Source organism: Typopeltis vanoorti, chromosome 23, assembly GCF_054136105.1.
Source record: "Typopeltis vanoorti isolate ZY-2024b chromosome 23, IOZ_Tvanoo_1.0, whole genome shotgun sequence".
Lineage (NCBI taxonomy): Eukaryota > Metazoa > Arthropoda > Arachnida > Uropygi > Thelyphonidae > Typopeltis > Typopeltis vanoorti.
In genome coordinates this window covers 51360336-51383900 of record NC_143571.1, presented here as the reverse complement: position 1 = coordinate 51383900, position 23565 = coordinate 51360336, and the positions used below count along the sequence as shown (strand labels likewise).

At 36.6% G+C, this 23565-nt stretch overlaps 1 protein-coding gene across 1 annotated transcript in view; it reads left to right on the top strand.

Annotated features, from left to right (window-relative positions):
• LOC150093847 (sodium/myo-inositol cotransporter-like) overlaps positions 1-23565 on the top strand; it is a 252092-nt gene that overhangs the window by 167504 nt on the left and 61023 nt on the right. The window contains exons 11-12 of the mRNA XM_090412588.1: positions 3120-3270; positions 17673-17841. Of these exons, the coding sequence (XP_090268714.1) occupies positions 3120-3270; positions 17673-17841 (320 nt within the window). The remainder of the gene's footprint in view (positions 1-3119; positions 3271-17672; positions 17842-23565) is intronic.

The window sequence follows — 23565 nt, the reverse complement described above, 5'->3', positions numbered from 1 at the left end:
ATGATTTGGATAGATTGGAGGTCTGGGCTAAGGAGAATGGATGTCAGTTTAATGTGGCAAAATGTAAGGTTATGCATTTTGGGGTGAAAAGATTGGCGGCAGTTTACTGCATTGGTGGAACCCTGCTCCAGGAAATTGATGAGGCACGAGATTTAGGAGTGTTGGTAGATAAGGAATTGAAATTTAGGGGACACATTGCAAAAGTGACCAAAACAGCTCATCAAATCACTTGGTTGCTGAAGAATACGTTGACAAGCAGAGACAAGCAGGTTATTGTTCCTCTCTATCTATTGATAAGACCCCATCTAGACTACTGTGCTCAGATTTGGTCACCTAGGTTTCTTCTTGATGGGGAGGAGGTGGAGAGGATCCAGAGGCGAGTGACCAAGATGATAGCAGGTCTGTGGAATGAACCGTATGAGAACAGGATGAGGATTTGTGGGTTGCAAAAATTGGTTGATAGGCGGAGGAGGGGAGATATGATTGAGACATTTAAATTACTGAAGGGTTTCTATAAAATTAATTCAGAAGATATTTTTGAGAACAGGGCTGGTTGTGGGAGGACTAGGGGACATCCATGGAAACTGGGCAAAAGTGTGGTTAGTAAAGGTGTTAGAGCTGGGTTCTTTACTTTTAGAGTAGTGAATGAGTGGAATGCGTTCCCTGAGTCTGTGGTGGATGCTGTGACAGTGAATGAGTTTAAGGCGAGGTATGATAGATACTGTATGAATGTCAAATAGTTGTGATGAATATGATTTGGGGCCTCCCTCGATGAGTCTAATGACTCCCTGGTGTTGCCCGTAATAATAGTAATAGTAATAATCCTTTCACAGTATACCTTGAAACTCGCAGAACAAGTTTCTTTTCTGCCTCCTTCATCCCTGCTACTGCGGTACTGTGGAACAGTCTTCCCCCGATGTATTTCCCAAGGAATACAATATGTAGGCTTTTAAATTTTAAATCAAATGTAAACAAGTTTTTCCTTTCCCAATCCACTACCCACATACGGTACTAATGTACTTGAGGTTGATCAACCAACCTCTCGTATGGGCCAACATAAAAAAAAAAAAAAAAAACAGAGCAAAATTGATCAGCTCCAATAATGTCCTCACCACTGAACTTTAACACATTCACAACACCTTCTTTGCCAATGGCTACAATCCTCACCAAATCCAAAAAATATTAAAATCCCAACCTCCCCAGAACAGACTGCATCAAATTGATTACCATCTATCCAAGACATTTCAGAATAACTAACAAAAATCCTCAAAAGATACTTGTAACCACTTCAGACCATATAAAAAATTGGCATCCCTTACCCACTCTCTCAGACTAACTGCGGTCTCTAGATCTGTCAGTATCTACCAGGCACCATGAAAGCTGTAAGCTGTCCTTTTGACCAAACAAGCAGGATAGCCAACATAAGAATTGCTGAACACAGAACATCTTGTTCCACCACTATGACTACTCAGGGTTTGCTGGCCATTCCTTGTATGCCTGCCATAAGATTCAATGGAAGAAAAGTCACCTAACTCCATAGTAGATGATTTAAATGTGAAAGGCTTTCCTAGAATCTTCCTCAGCCTTGAACTACCCAAAACCTAAACAAATTTGGTTGTATGAAACTACCTCAAATCTGAGAAGCACTCATCTTTAGAATTTCAGTCCAACAGCCAAGAACACCCATCTCAGCCTGTCAAGTTCCTGTTTAGGACTTTACACTTGCCTTTGTTTTTCTGCTTTAGTCATACTTACTTAGTGTCCTCACACACACATATCAGTTTGTTCATTGTTTCCTAATGGCACAGCTTGACTCTGCTGAGATATTAGAAATATTAAGTTATTCTAATTAATGTATAGTGTATGTTAAGTAATATCACAAGTTGATGACAGAATTGTATGTGAGGCAAAACCAGAATATGTAACTAAGTTGCACCACGAATGTAGACAGTCTCCATTAATACTTCCATTCTGCTTTTCTATTTTGGTAGGCAATTGGTAAAAGGCACTGCTTGTTTACTGCAAAGGCTGTTCATATACAAAAGATAGATATTTGCAAAAAGCTTCCAGACAAGCTTTGAATAGCTTTGCCCCCCCCCCCCCCCCCAAATAAAAGTTATGAGAGTGCAAGGGAAGTGGGAAATAAGAAGAAACTAGTTCTTGAAAATATAAGAACTAGAAAACAGTGGAAGTGGTGGTGAAAGGCATGCAGAAATGAAGTGAGGAATGAATATAGAAAGAATTAGAGAATTGATACTGGATTACTAAAATCTTTGTTGAAAAAAAAAAGGAAATGCCTAGTGCTCAGTGATTTGAGATATTCAGACAAAGATAGCAAGCCTAGTAATGAGGCTTTCTGCAATGAGTTTTTGTCTCAAATTGTCATTTAGTGATTGTCAAATGGTTTGCAATAAGTTGTTAGGTCTTAAATTGAATATTTGATAATTTAATTGGTATAATTTATTCAGTTATATTGTTTATACGATAAGTAAGTACTTATTAAATGGATAAGAATCCTATATTGTTATATAGCCAGTAAGTGAAACTCAAGATCGATAACTACGATCTATGAGTTTCAATGCCGAAAAACTATCGGCGAAGGCAATTCGAAGTAAAGGTGGAGCAAGCTCCCTCACTATTCTTGATATTCTCTCATAATGTAAAACACAGCTCCTAGGAGATGTAATACTGTCATTACATTATGAGGGGAGAATATCAAGAATAGTGGTGGAGCTTTCTCCACCTTTACTTCGAATTGCCTTCGCCGATAGTTTTTCGGCATTGAAACTCATAGATCGTAGTTATCGATTTTGAGTTTCATTTACTGGCTATATAACAATATAGGATTCTTATCCATTTAATATCTATTCAATTGCCAGAAAACTAGCCTTTTGGCTTTTTATTTTAATTATAAGTAAGTACTCTTCATCATTATTGAAAATGCTAAATGGAATGGACTAAAGTTGGTCTTTAGTCCATTCCACTAAGGTTTTATTGCATAAAACCATTGTGAACCTGAAGTAAATAGATATTTTGTAATTAGTCATCAAATGTGTATCCTTTGCTGCACGAATGTGATAGGCAGACTTATGTCTTATGACTTGGTCTTATGTTTTCAGGTTTACGTGGATTAATGATGGCAGTAATGCTGTCAGCTTTAATTAGTGACCTCACTTCCATCTTTAATAGTGCCAGTACACTTTTCACAATGGATATTTGGCCACAGCTTCATAAAAAGCCTTCTGTAATGGAATTGATGATTGTTGGGAGGTAAGAAAAATTCATTCTTGGATAAGAGTTCTAAAGGGAGAGGTGCTAGATATTGTAAGCAGTTGATATATTTAAATTCTAGTACAGTTCATAAAGTATTATGAGTTTTAAAAAATACCAATTATTGACAGTGTCAACGTCTTTATCTTATTGAAAACTGTAAAATAAGATTAAATATCCATTACTATTTTTATTAAAAATTTTATTAAAAAAATCTTAATTATTGATATATTAACTATAGTTAACATTAAATATTCTTAACCATGTTAACTATATTAAATTTGATCTTGTTAAATTAAGAGCATTGTATCTTTGCTTAATTTTAGCTTTAAGGATTTTATATGTTGCTCTATCCCTCTTATACACTGGTGTCAAAACCTAAGGACTATTTCTGAAGAAAATACTGTTTCTGAAGATTACAACCACAAATTCAGACAAATCAGCCTGTGGCAATTTGTATAACTGACAAAGAGTAGAAAGTGGGTACATATTCAAATTTTCAAATTGTGTGCAAAAGGGGTCATGTGGTAGCACTCAACAGGATGAAAGGCAAAAGGCTGTGCTAAGCAAATTGTTTGAAGGAAGCTCTTTTGTGTGAAGGAATAAAGTTGCAGAGTTAGATGTCTTGTAATGTCTCAAAGATTATCTAGATGATTTCATGCAGGGAAGAATTATTGGAAAGCTTGAAGGCTGAAGAATTACTGATATTGTTAGTTTGGAATCTTGCATAGTGTCGTATCCAGACTCTGGGCAGCATTTCAAACCAATGGAATGTGTGCTAGATGGTTTTCCTTGAATTCTGACTCGAATTTTGAAGACTCGAAAGCCCCCCCCCCTCCCGAGATCCGGACTGGTAGGCTGGTTCTCCTTGAATTCTGACTAGAATTTTGAAAACTCGACACTCAGGGGTAGCCCCTGAGTTTCAAAATGTTTCAAAAAAACTTGACATACAAATGTGACATAAAAAGGCTTATCATTTTATATATATATATATATATATATATATATATATATATATATAGGGTAGATATGTTTATACATGTGTGTGTGTGTAAAATGTAGGCAATGGGAAGAACTTAGTGAGTTAGATTACCATAACCAACCTTGTTGTGTCTGTAGAAAGTTTGAATAATTGTGAAGTTTTCAGAGATGGTATTAATTTGGAGGATGAATGGCGAGCAAGAGTGGCTAACTCTCTCTTGCCATTAGCTGAGAGAAAGAGAGAGAGAGAGAGAGAGATGAGCTGAAAGAGGAGGCAGAATGTCTCGGGAATGAGTTGAGAAGTGTGAAAGATAAGATTAGGCGAATGGAAACGATGAATGCAAAGTGAGTCAGAGTAGGAGTGAGAGAGTGTTATGGGAATGATAGAAACCATAGAAGAGAGGGAGGGAGAAGAATGCAAGGGACTGCTGGAACAAGGGACAGAATGATGGCAGGTGAGCAGGGGAAAGAGAGAAAAAGTGTTAGAGGAGAGAGAGTGAAGGATGTAGATGCGCATGTGTCAGAAGAGAGGATTGGAATACATGGATGATTGGAAGGCATTTGAGGACAGAAAGGAACTATAAGAGACTGCTTGCATTTGAATGAGGAAGGACGTAAGCATCTGGAGAGATTGCTGTTTTCTGAATAAGTCAGTGTGTCAATGCAGAGAAACTAGAATTCCCAGGGTGGATAGTAACAGGGGTGGCCTCTTGTAGGAATGGGTGCTTGGGGAAAGGGGAAAACATCAGGTAATGCTCATTTCGGTGGAGTCTGGGGAGGAAAATGACAGGTATAGAAACAGTGACAATTTTATATTTTATACTAATGCCAGAAGTATCCAGAATAAAGGATATGAATTGGTGGTGCTGATAGCATCAGCCTGTCCAAAGATTATTGGGATCTCTGAGATGTGGTTGACAGAAGATGATATAATAACAGGAATAGAAGTAGAGGGTACAGCATTTTTTGGAAGGATAGAAAAGGGAAAATGCAGTGGTGGAGTACTGCTTATAAGTGCGGATGATGTGAAGCTGGGAAGGATTATTAGTAATAGTGCAGATGCAGCAGCCCTGCAAGAGGATTTGAATAAGCTAGATAATGGGCAATTGAATGGGGGTGTCAGTTTAATGCAGCAAAATGTAAGGTATTGAGGTTTGGGAAATATCGATGGGACACTGCATACGCTATGGGAGGAGTTATACTGGAGGAAGTAGGGGAGACTGGATTTGGAGTTGATGATTGATAGAAACCTGAAATTTAGGGGACATATTGCAAAGGTGGTGAAGGTAACACAGAGGATTGCTGCAATAATGAGAAGGACGCTGACCTGCAGAGATAAAACAGTTATCATTCCGTTGTATAAACCCTGATCAGACCACACTTATACTATTGTTCTCAGATTTGGTGCCCAGGATTTGAAGGGGATAAATTAACTGTGGAAAGGGTACAAAGGCAGATAACAAAGATGGTTTCAAGACTGTACAATGATAGTTATGAGGATCAGCTGAGGGAATGTGGACTTGCAGAGTTTGGTGGATAGAAGAAGGAGAGGTGATATGATTGAGACTTTTAAACTGTTGAGAGGTGGTTACAGGGTTGACACTGGGGAGTTCTTTCGCTTGGTTGAACAGCGGGAAGGAGTGATGACAAGAGGCCATCCATGGAAGTTACGAAAGGAATCTGTGAGCAAGAGGGTGAGGAGTGGTTTCTTTGCATGGAGGTTGAACCATGGAATGCATTGCCTGATGGAGTGGTGAGAGCGAGAACGGTCAATGAGTTTAAGGAGTGGTTATGATAGACTTTGTGTTTCTTAGGAAGGACCTCCCACGATGAGTCTTTTGACTCCATGGAGGCCTGAATAATGATAATAATAATAATAATATCCTAAAAGAGTGGAGGCTTTGGAAGGCAGTGACACTAATGGTTTTGAAAGCATATGGTGTGACGATGGGCAGCAGGAGATGTTTAGGCAGTTGAGCTTGGGAAGTGCAAGAAAAATGATTGTTATGGGAGACTTTAACTACAGCAGTATATGTTGGGAAGAAGAAAATGCATGTAGTAATAAGGGAATAGAATTTCTGGAATTCTCGAGGGACAGATGTGTTAGGCAACATGTAATAGTGGGAACAAGAGATGCAAGAGTTTTGGATTTGGTCATAGCATCAGAAGATTGTTGGAGAGTGACCATGTGGTTTTGACTTGGAAGATGAATAGACATGCATGAGTATCAAAGAAAAGGAAACATATGTGGAATTACAATGCAGGTGATTATAATAGTCTTGGATATCAACTTGGGACAGTTCCATGGAGGGCAGAATTGGAAGGCCGGGATATCATTAGTCTATAGGAAATTGTGAAGGAATATTTGTTGGCAGCAATAGTAAGCTGTATTCCATGATTGAAGAAGAGGGACACAATTTGGTGTAAAGTGGATGACAAACAATATCAAACAGGAGCTGCAGGTGAAAAAGAGATTATGGGAAAGAGATATAAGGAGAAGGGGTGGAGATCAGATACATGAAGAATATAAGACTCAGGCCAGGAGAGTGACTAATATGGTAAGGAAGGCAAAACTGGAATATGAAAAGAGACTAGCACTAAGATCCAAAGATGATCCTAGGGAATATTATAGCTATGTGACCAGTGGGAAGAGAAATGATCGTGGAAAAATGACATTGTGGGATAAAAATGGGAATAGAGTGACTGATGCAAAGACATAGTGCAGTTGTTCAACAATCACTTTATTGGAGTATTTCATCCTCTAGAGCAGTGATTTTCAACCTTTTTCATAATATGGCATGCCTAGAATAATTACTAAAATTCTGCAGCACACTAAAATATATTCTTTTAATTTTTTTTGATGATCTGGCAAAAAAATAGGCATAATTTTGATTGATTTACATACAGTAGATATTAATAATAGTAATTATTTATCCTTTTTGGAGCTTCAAGGGAATAAATGCACAAATTAAGATATTATTTCTTTCAATTAATTTATTTTACAAATCTCTCGGTACATGTGAAGACCTCACGGCACACCGGTTGAAAATCGCTGCTCTAGAGGGATAGGGCAGATTCAAAGTTTAGAGGGTGCAAGAGGAGAGTGTGTTCCAAATACTGAGTACCATGGATGTCAGTAAAGCTATGGGACTAGATGGTATTTCACCACGGGTTTTGAGAGAATGTGCTAAAGAACTGACATCTCAGTTGATCTGGCTTTTTATTGAAAGTCTGGCTACAGGAAAGTATCGAAGGAATGGAAGGAAGGTAAGATAGTGGCATTGCATAAGGGCAGTGACAAACTGGATGTGTAACTATAGGCCAGTTTGTGTTTCATCAGTAATTGTAAAGATCTTGGAGAAATTAGTGAGGGACCATATACAGCACTGGGCAGATGAGGATAATGTTATCTATGAGAGTCAACATGGATTTGTTAAGGGGCTCTTGCTTTAGTAATATGATTTCCTTTTATAATAAAGTGACAAGAGCAGTTGATGAGGGAAAGGCATATACTGCTATTTTTTTATGGGGGAGAGGGGATTTTGCAAAGGCATTTGACAGGGTGCCACATGATAAGCTGATATTTAAGTTGCAGCACATGGATTTAGTTGTTAGGTTAGTCAACTGGATTGAGGATTGGCTGCCTGATAGGTATCAGAGAATTGTGTATGGTGGGGTGGTATCAAGGAGGCAGAGGGTTACAAGTGAGGTCCCACAGGGCTCAATACTGGTACCTATATTGTTTAACCTTTATATCAATGGTTTACAGGGGGATATTCAGTTGTTTGCAGATGATGTGAAGCTGGGAAGGGTTATTAGTAATAGTACAGATGCAGCAGTCCTGCAAGAGGATTTGAATAAACTAGACAGACAGGTGAATGAATGGGGGGTACCAGTTTAATGCAGCAAAATGTAAAGTCTAGAAGTTTGGGATACATCGATGGGTGGCTGCATATTCGATTGGAGGAGCTGTACTGGAGGATGTAGGGGAGACGAGATCTGGGGAGTGATGATTGATAGATCACTGAAATTCAGGGAACATGTTGTGAAGATAACCCAGATGATTGCTGCAGTACTGAGGATGCTGATCTGCAGAGATAAGAATTATTATTCCATTGTATAAGATCCTGATCAGACCACACTTCGACTATTGTTTTCGAATTTGGTTACCAGGATTTGAAGGGGATAAATTAACTGTGGAAAGGGTACAGAAATGGATAACAAAGATTGTTTCAGGACTGTACGGTGTTAGTTGTGAAAATCGTCTGAGAGAATGTGGACTGCACAGTTTGGTAGATAGGAGAGGTGATATGATTGAGACTTTTAAACTGTAGCGAGGTAGTTATAGGGTTGATACTGGGAAGTTCTTTTTCTTGGTGAAACAAGGAAAGGAGCAATGACAAGGGGCCATCCCTGGAAGTTGCAAAAGGAAGCTGTGAGCGAGAGGGTGAGGAGTGGTTTCTTTGCTTGGAGGTTGTTGGAACTTTGGAATGTATTGCCTGATAGACTGGTGAGAGCAAGAACAGTCAATGAGTTCAAGGGGTGATATGATAGATTGTTTCCTAGGAAGGACCTTCCACAATGAGTATTGACTCCATGTAGGCCTGAATAATAATAATAATTAATATTGACCAAACTTTCACATCTAGTGTTGTAATCTGGAATCAAGATGACACTTTATGGCCATTGATTACCTTGCTTATGTCCATCATAAAAATAAAAAAAGCATGGTCTGGTGACACTCCCACGAGTTATGGTAATCTATAGCACATCCAATACTTTTGTAGGCTAAGGGTTATTTTCTTGACATGGAGTCGCAAGATACCATGCGAAGTCAATGCTCATCAATACAAAGTATTGTACCACTCCTTAAACTCGTCCACTATTTGCACTTTCACCGCTCATACAATGCATTTCATGCTCTTCTTACCACTCTCCATGCAAAAAACTTGCTTCTTACCTTTTTACTCACTACTTCCTTTTGTAACTTCCAGAGATGTCCTCTTGTTCCTTCCCATTTTTCTACCACATGATTAATTTCTCCAGTGTTAATCAGATAATAACCCTTCAACAGCTTAAATGTATTCCTACACACACACACACACACACACACTTTGTATTCTATCCACTAAACTCTCTGCCATCAGCATGCCCTCAGTCAATCCTTATAACCAATCAGACCTGATCTCGTTTTTGTTATCTGTCTCTGTACCCTCTCCAGAGTTACTTCATCCTCTTCAAATCACAATAACCAGATCTGAGCACAGAAATCCAGATGTGATCTGATCAAAGCTTTATACAATGGGACCACTACTCTTATGTCTCATGGTCAATGTCCTCTGAACTTTCAAATTTCTATCTACAGCCACCCCAAAATTCCTTGCTTCCTCCACTTCTTTCAGTATAATAACTCCCAAGTGAGTATGAATTATCCCATCCTCTGTGGATCTGAACTTTCAAAACCTTAATTTTAGTTACATTAAACTTACATTTTATTTTTCTACCTTTCCAGCTTATTCAAATCCTCTTAAAGAGCCAAAACATCAGTACTGTTACTAACCCTCCCAAACTTCACATCTGCAAAAAACTATCTCCCTCTAGTCCCATGACTTTGTGCCATTGATTGACACAAAGAATGAAGACTGATGGTCCCAGTACTAAACTCTATAGAACTCCACTTTCAACCTTCCTACTTCTTGACACTGCTCCCCATAAACAACACTGATATATATTAGAAAGCCAGTTACCATCCCAGCTGACTAACCTGATATTCAAAGTCATATGTTGCAACTTAAAAACCAATTTGTCATGTGGCACTCTGTCATATGCTTTTACAGAAAAAGCCAGTGTATGCTTTATCATCATCCATTGCTCTTGTTACTCTGTTGAAAAATGTAACCAGATTACTAAAACAAAAGTGCCCTTAGCAAATGCACGATCTGGCTTGCATAAATAAAAATGCCCTCATATGTCTGGCTTGCATAAAATTGCCCTCATTTATATGTTAAGGATATTGGAATGGGTTTAACTAGTGATATGTAGCTGTTTGCAGATGATGCAAAACTGGGGAGAGCAATGCAGAGTCGAGCAGATGTTATGGCTTTACAAGAGGACTCGAATAAATTGCATGAATGGGCAGGTAAGTAGAGCTATCAGTTCAATGTTGCAAAGTGTAACGTTTGGAGATTTGGTAAGCAATGATGGGATGCAAAGTATACACTTGATGGGGAAACTTTAAAGGAGGAGATGAGAAATTTAGGAGTGATGGTGGATAAGGCCCTGAAATTCAGGGGCCACATTGCACAAGTTGTGAAGATATCACATCAGATAATGGCAGTTATGTGGAGGACCCTGACATGCAGAATAGAGGTTATGATGCCATTTTATAAGGCCTTAATCAGGCCTCATATGGATTATGTACACAGATTTGGTCGCTGGGTTTTCATGGTGATGAGGATATGTTGAGAAGAGTCCAGAAAAGATTCACCAAGGTGGTAGTGGTCTTTGGAATGTGGAGTACAAGGATAGATTGAGAGAATGTAAGTTACAGAGCATCGTGAACAGAAGAAGGGGGGGAGCATGATTGAGATCTAAGCTAGTTAGGGGTTGTTATGAGGTTGACGGGGAAGAAATTTTTCATAGAATGGCAGAGGGGGATAGAACAAGAGGCCATTGCCGGAAACTGTATAAGGAGGGTGTGAGCAGAGGAGTGAGGAGAAGGTTCTTTGCATGGAGAGTGGCTGTTGATTGGAATGAGTTGCCTGAGTGTTGTGAATTTAGACACAGTGAATCAATTTAAAGCATGTTTGGATGAGCATTGTATGCAATAGTCTGTACCTCCCATGATGAGTGACTCCATGGAGGTCAGATGTTAATAATAATAATGTCCAATTCTATATACAAGTTCTAATTTCTCCAAAATCTTAACTACAGAAGAAGGATCTTAACTACAGGCCTTTCATTCTTCCACTACCTTTATGCAATGGCACTCTCTTATTCTCCTTCCACTCTCCAGGAACCTGTCCTGTAGCAAGATTTTCATTAAACAGCTAGGATAATTGTATGGTCATTTCCATAGCACATTCCTTGAAAACATTTTGAAACTACCTTGAAACGGTGAAATTCCATTTAGTCCCCTACTGACCATTAGCATTCTCAGTATTTGAAATACATCCTTTTCATTCACTTTTTACACTTCATTTATCCCTCTAGGAATGAAGCTAGCTGTACCATTATGGAATGCTCTAATAAAGTTACTTTGTTATCATTAATTCCTGATCATTAAGTAGTTAGTCATCTACATGGTCCACCAAGTCCTCTCTTCATCCAGCAAGGTAATCATCGGCTAATCATTTTTCCTCCTACTCACCACATAGTGGAGTAGGAGGAAAAATGATGAGTAATGGAGTAGAAAAAAAAAAACACCTTGGGATTCTTCTTCGATGGTAGTGCTACTCTCCTCTTGTATTCTTTTTTTTTTTTTCTCCTTACAATACTAGTCTGAGCCATTCATCATGAATCTTGTAACGAAGATATAGACCAAACACAACTATTTCTCATCCTTTCCAAAGTGGATTTGTGCATTGCACTGAAAATGCTACTGCCGAAAAACTTTCACAAACATCATTGTCATAATGCTATTTCACCTTTGAGCCTATTTATTAGCTTGATTGCAGACACACTTGGTCAACCATGTCTAGACCAAAGCAAGCCTGTGTTGGAACATACATCCTAGTTTCGAATCCGCCATTTTGTTGTAACGTACTCTTATTAATAAAATCTATTAATTGCCAATTGATCACTAATACAAATATAGAGAAATTTTATATTTATACTGCGCCACCCTATATTTAGATTAGTCTATATAAAATAGTAGAATCAATTTTCAATTAAATTAGCAGTCTCCTTACTCATTCAGGCCGAATTCAATATTTTTCACTTGAGGTTCCCGCTAGATTCGAATTATTTATGAACGGTGCAATAAAAAAGAATCAGGCAAACACAGTATTGAAATTAATAAAACAAAACATTTAATATAAGGTTATATGATAAATACATGAATTCCACTTCTAAAATGAGACATTACAATTAAGTTAGTACATCGGGTCAAATCATTCATATTAATTCAGTCTTCAAAATCTTCACATACAAGTTTCACAGTTTTCTCAATTACAAGATTCCCTACTCAGATTAGTACAACAGAATTTCTTGTTTAATTAGTTTGCTCATATTTCTCAGTTATACTCCACACTTAACTCTCAGCTGGCACTTATCATATCATTAAACACGGCAGATATTATTTCAAGGCAAATTATTTTTAACTTCTAACTTCGGCAATATGCCACAGTAATTGTTAGAATGAGCAAAATGGAACTATCACTCAAGTCTTCATACACAGAAACAAATAAAATAAGACTGTCCTTACCGGAATTAATCTTCAGCACGTCAGATTTAATGTGAGTACATCTTCAAATCATATTTATTACAGCTATGGAACACATTTAAAAAGAATTCTTCAAGGTCATAACTAGATTATTATTTGTCGCGCTTCACAATTCTCGACGGCAACTATAGGGCAGATTGATATCCTTGTTTACTACTTCACAATAAATTAAGCTCCGTACAATTCTTCCTAAAAGCAATATAGAAATAAGTAGTAATTCTAAGCTAACTGGATCTATTCTGAATCCTTCATTAACCTTCCAGTCCTTTAATTATCCAAATACGGCACCAAATCCCTATTAATGCCACTGCTGACTTTACTTTCAGCTATCTATAAGTTTTCACTTCTTCTTAGCACACTTTTAAATACTACTCTCTTGAATTCCTGCCCTTCAGTCCTTTTTATTTACTTTCACCCCCTTGCTTATATCCTTCCTTTTTTCCGCTTCAAAAACTCTCCTTTCTTTACTCTTATATTACTACCACTCATATATTTTTCTTCTCTCCTCGTTATCGAAGCTCACGGTCTACCCACGCGCGTTCCATTTTATTTCTCTCTCCATGGCAACGAACAAAACGTAAACATTCGCATTAATGTTACATAAGGCTATACCATTACATTGAGTAATGAAAAACATTAATAAAATATTACAGTTACTTAATTTTCTCTTTCATTTCATTTACAATTAATAATAATAAAATATATGTTACAGTATATATATATAAGGTACATTAAATTATATACATATAATTTCTCATAATATTATTGAAGGAATAAAGTAAATAAGATAAATGATATTTATCACTGGGTCCTTCCAATAGTAAAATATACATTAAAATTATTTGATCAAATAATAGCTGATGAAATTCAGGAATAATACATGAAAGATAATTCTTAAACAAGGGATTAACAAATAATTTTTAAACAAATCATGCTTAATATATGATAGGTTATGTTAAATGTGAATGAAGAACAAAATATACATAATAATTTAATTCCCAGTTTAACACCTGCAAACCTAAAAGTATTTTGCAGCATGCAAAATACTTTTAGGTCTCCACAAACACCTAACCATGCTCTTTATATTTGTACTTAAATGAAGTTTGAGATTTGACTTTCATGCAAGTGAACTGAACAAGAATTGGGAATGCATGCATGTAAATTGTGATAAATATATTTTTAAACTTCTGTTTCAATCTATATTGTATGTGAAAATAACTTACTATATAAAAGCAAAAATAAATTTCCTGAAACACTTGTATACAATAGCAAATAAAAAAAAAATATAGTCATCAGATTTGGGAATTACAATAAAGCAGGTAAAATATATTTGAGACAATAAACCTATCACAGGTCTTGGTGACTGAATGAATGACATTTCAGCTTTGTAGTCACCCATGCTCTGGGTTCAGTTCCACAGTGGCATAGATGTTCAGAACAGTTTTTAGGTGGTGACAGATGATTTTCATCATCTGTGAAGCACCACCTTAGTAGTTATTTGAAATAACTTGAAAAACATACTGGGTTTGTCCACAGTATTATAGATTTTCAGAGCTCTGATAGATAGGATTGTCTCTCTCTCTCTCACACACACACTCACATGCATCAGTCATAAAGCTTGCAAAAACTTAGAAATGTGGAAAGAATGAGTCATTTTGTTCATAAATTGGAACAAATGGGAATGGATCCAAAGCTGGTGATTTGGATTAGAGTGTAGCTTGATTCAGCTCCTCCATAAACTATCAAAATAGTTTATGGAGGAGCTGAATCCAGGAGAAGGTAGGTGACTAGTGGTATACTTCAGGGCTTGGTACTTGGTCCTCTGTTGTTTAATTTGTACATGGATGATATTGGAAATAATTTGAAAGAAAATATCCACTTGTTTGCTGATGATGCAAAATTGGGAAGAGTGATAGTCAGTGAGGGTGATGTAGATATCTTGCAGGATGACTTAAATATGCTGGTGGTATGGGCAAAGGTAAATGGCTGTCAGTTTAACATGGCTAAGTGTAAGGTGATGCACTTTGTGAGGATGAGATCACATGTGTGTACTATATTAATAGAATTGAACTGCAAGATTTGTTGTGGACAAAGAACTAAAGTTTAGAAGTATATTGCAAAGGTGGCCAAAACAGCACATCCATGGTTGTTGAAGACCACACTGACAAGCAGGGATAGGGAAGTTATTGCTCCACTTTATAAAGCATTAATAAGGCCACATCTGGACTATTGTACACAGATCTAGTCACCCAGATTCCTTGGTGATGAAGTAGTGGAGAGAATCCAGAAGTGAGTGACAAAGATTGTTCTGTGTCTGTGGAATGTTTCTTATGAGGATAGATTGAAGGTCTGTGGGCTACAAAAACTAGCTGATAGGTGTAATAGAGGAGATATGATAGAAGCATGTAGGTTATTAAAGGGGTTTTATAGGATTGATACTGATGACTTTTTTTCTGTACAGTGCAGGAAGGGAGAGAATGAAGGGGGTTATCCCTGGAAATTATTTTAGGACTAGATTTTTTGCTTGGAGGATGGTGAATAGTGGAGTGCATTGCCAGAGGTGGGTGCGACAGCTTCATCTGTGAATGAATTTAAGAAGTATGACAGGTATTGTGTGAATAATAGTTAGTGTTCAATGGAGTCAGAAGACTCATTGCAGGAGACCCTACAGTCTGCTGCGATGAGTCTTCTGACTCCATGGAGAGACCATTATAATAATTACCAATATGAATGATATGAGCAGACTAAATAATTTAGTCTGTAGTGTGTAGGTTATATGAATCACACCCATAAGGCTTGTAAATCTATAGTACATCTGTATTAGCCATGGATGGCATTAGTTAGAATTCTCTAGAAACCTTGCTCTAGAGACTTATAAATGTGGAATTTTTTTCAATCCACTACAGGCCTCCTCCATTAACCTCCCTACTGGCTGAGGTGGATGAAATAGTGAGACCAAATTGCATTCTTATCCATGTTATTCAATAGGTGTTACAGAAGCATATCCAGATTTAGCTGGATGTCTATAGACATCAGGGCCAGTTTTTTTTTTTTGGGGGGGGGGGGGGTAAACAAAGCAGTGGTCTCACCCTGGGTAATAGAATTTATCTACCACTACCTGAGATATTCACAAAACATCTATATCCACAGTGGGATTCTGACCCACTACCATCCACTTGGCCAACCAGATAGTAGTACAACAGACATTGACAGTTGTGCCTGATTCGGCAGTGAGATTTTGTTGTGTTCAGTAGCATTCTAAGTGAAAATATTTTAATGGTTATAAAGATCTGAAGGATATAACTTTTTTTTTTTTAGACAAGAAAGGTTAAATATGAACATTATTACTATTTAAGTTGCCAGCTCTAGTGAACCACTTTATATTTGTATATGTGAAATGCTTTCATTACCTTGGGCTTTTATGTGTTGGGGAGTGGGCTAATATTAATGCCATTCACATTTAATGTTATTGATTAATGCTTTTTTTTTTTTGGCAGAAGCAAATTAATAGTACATTTTTTATTATAAGTTGTTTTAGGCAAGTACTATATGCTATAACCTGTTTGTATAAACAACAAACAAGAATATTGTCCTATACGTGGATAGGCTTATGTGTTCGTCAGACATTTACCAGCGAAATATTAGCTTTTAAGTTAATAAATAGTTATTTTCTTATCCATCTGTGTTCATATCAAGTGAAATCTATTACAAAACTATTGTCCTATGTTCTATAGAACAGTTGATCAGAGTAGAATGTTTGATATCAGCTGCTTTACTTCATAAGCATAGAAAATAATTATCCTTATTTTGTGTGCCAAAGGTTCCACCTAGTAATTATTAGTTTGGACATTATTATTAAGAGATACCTCCAGGAAGTCACTCATTGATTCACACTACTTGCACTCACAACATCCAATGGCAATCCATTCCAATCATGCACCATCCTCTGAGAGAAAAATCTAGCCCTCACCCCTTTCTTAGCGGACTTCATTCTCAGCTCCCAACGATGCCCTCTTGTCCTTTCCCCACCCTCCATAAATTGAAAAATTCCATCGACTGAAATCCTGTATTACCCTTTCAGAACTTTTTAAGTCTCAATCATATCACCTCCTCTTTCTCCTGTTTGCTAGTGTCTGCAGTCTACAAAGTCTCAATCTGTCTTCATAATCAGTATTCCACAATAATATCATTTTCACACTCTCCTTTGCAATCTCTCCAGTATATCAGATATTTGTTATCATTGCTAAATTTCTGCATCAAATAGCATACACATGAAGAATAGCTGAACATATAGAAAAAATGCTAACAATTGAGATGTTGGCCATTAAGACACTGAAGTTGATGAGATAAACCAGAATCATATCAGAGGATATGATAGAGATGCTACAGAATAGAACCTTATTAGATATTTCCTGTGATAGGGAGATAAGGAAAAAAGAAAACGAAAACCATGATTGGAATGAAGCAGGACAAGAAAGTCAACACCATTGCTGTGAATGATTTTTAAAGAGTATAATAAGAATACAAAATATTAGATTTACTTGTCTTCATGGGGATTTGAAGAATAAGGATGTATTTAGCGAAGTAGAGTAGTGTGTCCTTCCATGATGCATCATTGGACTCCCTCAAAGTGTCATGTATTAATAATAATAATTATTATTATCATAAACACTCCAGATTTAATATCTTATTTTTTTAAAAAAAAGATGTTGAAGATTTAGTGAAATTACATGTCATTTAAATTCATATTCACTTTTATCAAATTTTACCTCTTGTGTGTTTGGCAATTTGAAATATGCTGCATATGAACATTACTAATACCTTTCATGCTTGAATACTATTTAAGTTGCCAGCTCTAGTGAACCACTTTATGTATGTGAAATTAGCTTTCATTACCTTAATCATGTATTCAGATATGAATTTGAATTATAATCAGATTTAAATTTAGTTTCCCCCTCCTGTTTTTTATGTTTTTCAGAGTGTTTGTGCTAGTAATGGTAGGTATTAGTATAATTTGGATTCCTGTAATTCAAGCAATGCAAGGTGGACAGTTGTTTATATATATTCAAGCCATTTCAGCATATCTTGCACCACCTATTGCTTCTGTGTATATTTTTGCAGTATTCTGGAAAAGAATGAATGAAAAGGCATGTATTAATTTTCTGTAATATATAAAAAATCATTTGCAAATATTTTAAATTATATTCAATAAGTAATGACATATGCTCCTTAAGACTGTTTAAATGCTTATATAAATGCTGACTACTCATGAATTTACATTTGAGACCTGAAATAACTACTTGAAATCAAATGTATATTAACTAGAAGCATTAGAAGAAGAAATTGAAAGCATAAAAAATTTGTTGTATAATTAGAAAATGTATGTAAAATCTAAAGAGGTGATACCTGTTATTAATCTGATAACATTGATAGGAGAAAATGGTATTAGGACAGCTGTTGTGGAATGTGTGGTGGAGATACTTAATGAGCAATCTTGTGAATGTGATTTCATGGAGAGATTGAGAGCAATTGATGATGGGAAGGAGAGACTGACTATAAGTGAGCAAGAGGTGTACATTTGACTAAACTAGATGTTAATAAGGCTGTGGGACTTGATAATATATCACCACGTATTCTGAAGGAATGTGCCAGGGAGTTGACACCTGCCTTGACATATTTTTTTAATACGAGTCTTGCATTCAGTCAAGTTCCTAAGGAGGGCAAGATTGTGCCACTTCATAAAGGAGGTGATCGAACTCAAGCATCAAACTATAGACCTATCTGAGTATCAGATGTTGTGGTTAAGTTGTTGGAGAAGCTTGTGAGGACTAGGATCCAGAGTTGGGTTGACAACAATGGTATTATCTTTGATGGGCAGCATGGATTTGCTAAAGGGAGGTCATGTTTTAGTAATCTACTTATTTCAATAAAGTGACTGCTTCCTTGGACAGAAGAGAAGGATACACAGTAATATACTTAGATTTCACAAAGGCTTTTGATAGAGTACCTCATGATAAATTGATAGTCAAACTAGAGCAGATGGGGTTGGATATTAGATTAATGCATTGGATTGGAGACTGGTTATCTGATAGGTATCAACAAGTTGTGTATGAGGAAGCGATATCCAGAAAAGGGAAAGTCACTAGTCGAGAGCCTCAGGGGTATGTTTTAGGGCCATTACTGTTTAACTTGTATATTAATGATATTGGTGAAGATTTGGATGGGGATATTCAGTTGTTTGCAGATGATGCAGTGGCATAGCTAGAGCTGTTGCCGCTTGGGGTGGTCCCTGAGTTTGCCGCCCCTCTCAATACACACCAGAAATACTACAAAAAGTCAAAATGATGTACAGGGAAATAAATTAAAACACTATGTTTAATTTTGAAGTAAAACTATAATTCCAACATTCTAAAATGTTATTTTCTTTTTTCTTGCTTTTCTGTTAGTAAAATTGTCAATAACATTGGTGAAGTCTATTTCATAGTAATGTAGGTAATTCTTAATCAAATTTTATTTATTTGATTAGCAACACTTACAGCAATTGTGATGAAAATTCGCAGTAATATTACAATATTTGGAACTGTGTTCTCAAGACTGTATTTTAGAATTAACTACAAAATTTCAAAAAGTTTCAAAGTGCTGCCCCTTCTGCACCCCCCCCCCTAGCTACGCCACTGAGGTGATGCAAAGTTGGGATGAACCATAAAGAGTAGTGAAGATGTTGTGGCCTTACAAGAAGACTTGAATAAATTGAGCGATTATGCATGGAAATGGGGATGTGAGTTCAATGTTGCAAAATGTAAGGTTTTAAAATTTGGAAAACAAAGATGGGATGCAGAATTTATGCTTGGTGAGGATATATTGTTGGAGGTAGAAGAAATAAGAGATTTGGGGGTGATAGTTGATAAGGATCTAAAATTTAGGGGACACATTGCCAAAATTGTGAAGACAACACAAAGGCTTCTGGGAATGATGCGGAGGACACTGACGTGTAGAAGTAACGAGATTCTTGTTCCATTGTATAAGGCTTTGATTAGTCCACACATGGACTATTGTGCCCAGATTTGATCACTGGGTTTTCAGAGGGATGAAGAGATGTTGGAAATGGTCCAAAGGCGACTGACTAAGGTAGTTTCTGACCTCTGGAATGTTGAGTATGAGGAAAGATTGAGAAGATGTAATTTGCAGAGTCTGGTGGAGAGAAGGAAGAGGGGGGGGGGAGATATGATAGAGACCTAAAGTTGGTAAGGGGTGTTATAGGATCAATGCTGGAGAAGTTCCATAGAAAATAGTGGGAGATCAGGGGAGAACCAGCGGTCATCCCTGGAAACTGTATAAAGAGGGTGTGAGTAGGGGAGTGAGAAGCAGGTTTTTCCGTGCAGAGTTGTAAATGATTGGAATGCCTTACCTGAGAGTGTGGTGTCTGCAAGGAGTTTGAGTGTGTTCAAGGCACGGTATGATGAGATGTGTGTGTGATAAAAGGACTTCCCAGATGAGTCTTTGACTCCATGAGGTCATTATTATTATTATTAAACAAGACCTCATGGAGTCAAAGACTCATCTGGAAGGTCCTTTTATCACACATGCACCTCATCATACCGTGCCTTGAACACATTCAAACTCCTTGCAGACACCACACTCTCAGGCAAGGCATTCCAATCATTTACAACTCTGCACGAAAAAAACCTGCCTCTCACTCCCCTACTCACACCCTCTTTATACAGTTTCCAGGGATGACCGCTGGTTCTCCCCTGATCTCCCACTATTTTCTATGGAACTTCTCCAGCATTGATCCTATAACAACCCCTTATCAACTTTAGGTCTCTATCATATCCCCCCCCCCCTCTTCCTTCTCTCCACCAGACTCTGCAAATTACATCTTCTCAATCTTTCCTCATACTCAACATTCCAGAGGTCAGAAACTACCTTAGTCAGTCACCTTTGGACCCTTTCCAACATCTCTTCATCCTTCTGAAAACCCAGTGACCAAATCTAGGCACAATAGTCCATGTGTGGCCTAATCAAAGCCTTATACAATGGAACAAGAATCTCCCTACTTCTACACGTCTGTGTCTTCCGCATCATTCCCAAAGCCTTTGTGTTGTCTTCACAATTTTGGCAATGTGTCCCCTAAATTTTAGATCCTTATCCACTATCACTCCCAGATCTCTTATTTCCTCTACCTCCAACAATATATTCTCACCAAGCATAAATTCTGTATCCTATCTTTGTTTTCCAAATTTTAAAACCTTACATTTTGCAACATTTCCTTTTCCTGGATGGGATAGTAATAATAACATTGAGTTAATCTGAAAGTAGTTAGATGTTATAGTGTGTATACAATAATATTCCATAGCATGAGACAAAAGAAAAAAAAGTTTTTTAAATATGAATTGTCTAGATTTCGTAACTTACATCTAAAAAAAAAAATTCTGTATGTTTGCTAAGCTGTATTTCTTTAGATGTGGGTAATTCAGTTATGGGTAATTTTTACTTTTAGAGGAATAGATAATTTTTTTTTTTTTTTTTTTTTAATAAATATGAGAATTTCTATCCTGTGTGCTTAAGCAAAAATTGGGACATCATAGGTACTGAAATTTTTATTCAAAATTGTTATAAATGTTTATAATTTATAATAATAATTTTATAATAATAATTAATTATTATTATAATTTGAATTAATTTTAAGTTTATAATGATAGTCATATCATTATGCTTTATAAATTATTTACAAAACAAATTTATCAGGTTCTGTATTGTTGGAATCAACTAATCTACATAGCTCGGAGCTAATATCAAAAACTTTGTTTTACTTAAATTTCTCTTTTTTTTTTTCTTTTTTTTTTTTAGCAAATCTGAACAAATGCTGTTCAGAATCAGAATAATGTGAAGCATTAAATTATAAGTTTTTTTAAAATGTTCTTTTTGATACTCTTAATATTGTTTACTTATTTGTGATTATATATATTATGGTATATTTATCTGAAACCATTTACTGAATATATTGTTACATGACACCTCCAAGGAGTCCAAAGACTCATTGAGGGAGGGCACCTACTCTACAACTCTCCATCTCCACCACTACTGTTATTTTCAGACAATCACAAACGTCCATGCCCACGGTGGGATTCAAACCCACAGCCTTTTGGCTGAAGAGTGGATATGCTAACCACTCGGCCAATCAGGCCAGCAAATATAGGAAACTAGGTATATTGAGTAATAATGAAAACCTGTAATTCAGTATGATCTTCAAGGATTAGACGGATTAAACATTACTTGTGACCAAAGCCAGTCCTGTTTTAAATTGATATAATTATGTATACATAATTATAGACAGTATATACATAATTGTAGTTAGTATTGTGGGAAGTTATTAGAATTGAATCTCTGCCATATATATAAGCAAATAACTAGAACAATGCACCTGCATCTGGACACTGATCAGAAAAATATTTCTTGGTGGAAATGGGGAAAGACCTGTCATGATGTAAAATTTTATTAATGAACATTAGAATAGGCTTTTGTCCTATCAGAAATTCAGATAACTGAGCCAAGTCTACAACTGTCTCCACCACTCAGTCTAACTATAACAAACCACAACTACCATCATCATCATTTATACCAACACCATCTACTGCCACCACCAGTATTTTCACATACAATCACAAACATCCATTCCCATGGTGGGATTGAAACCTGCAGTCTTTAGGCTGAAGAGTGGATACACTAACCACACGGCCAACCAGGCCAGCAAAATAATGTCATTATTATAATGCCCCAGATGGGCTTGAACTGCTAACCTTTCGATTAACAACCAAACATGCTAACCTATTGAGCCACAGAGGCACAAATTATTGTTTAGTGATTACTTCTCAGTCAGATGTAACTGGAATCAAGTGTGAAGGGTACAGTATATTTTAGGTAGAACAGAAGATAGAGGAGGGGTAGTACTACAAAGGACGTCAGATGATTTGAGTTTGGTTAGTGTAGAAATTCATGAAAGCAATAACTAATAATGTTCCATGTAGCAGTGCGTTTGAGACTATCTGTGGAGTGAAGGCTAATGGAATATGATGGGATACAGAACTGAGAGTACAGTTGGGTGGGATAATGAAATGCATCCAAAAAAAAAATAATAATCCAGCCCCCCCCCACTATCTACCACAGAAGACTACAGCAAAACTATCACCATCCCATACATTAAAGGCACATCTGCAAAGATATCTAGGGTACCAACTACACACTGTATTTAAACCTTATGTGAAATTGAATGATATAATCACGTAATCACAAGAAAGATATTTATTTAACCAAATATTTAACCAAATCTGGGAAAGCCTAATCAAGATTACTCATTAATTTTTTTTTTTTTTTTTTTTTTTTTTTTTTTTTTTTTTTTTAATAGCAAATTCAATCATGTTTCTACTTCAAAATATTTCGTTTCATACTTAGTGATATAACATCACGCGGCATGTTCTAATTTCAACGATCTATTGTTAGTATTCTAGCTTGTATATTTTTTAAACTGTTCTTGTAATACCACCGACGATGGTCTGCTATTTCCAGACCGAAATATTTGGTTAAATAAATATCTTTCTTGTGATTACGTGATTATATCATTCAGTCTTATGTCGCAAGTATCCTTAAAACAACAAATATGTGAAATTGGCAACTATCTGTTCACCTAAGGACAGATTCTCTCCTTAGGTGAACAGGTGAGGTGTAACAGTGGGACTAGTATGAATCCCACTGTTACACCGAATTGCGATTGTCTTACTACTGTAACAAACTTTGTTTGTATGCTCTGAAGATGCTGGATATAATAATTATTATTATTATTCAGGCCTCCATGGAGTCAAAAGACTCATCAT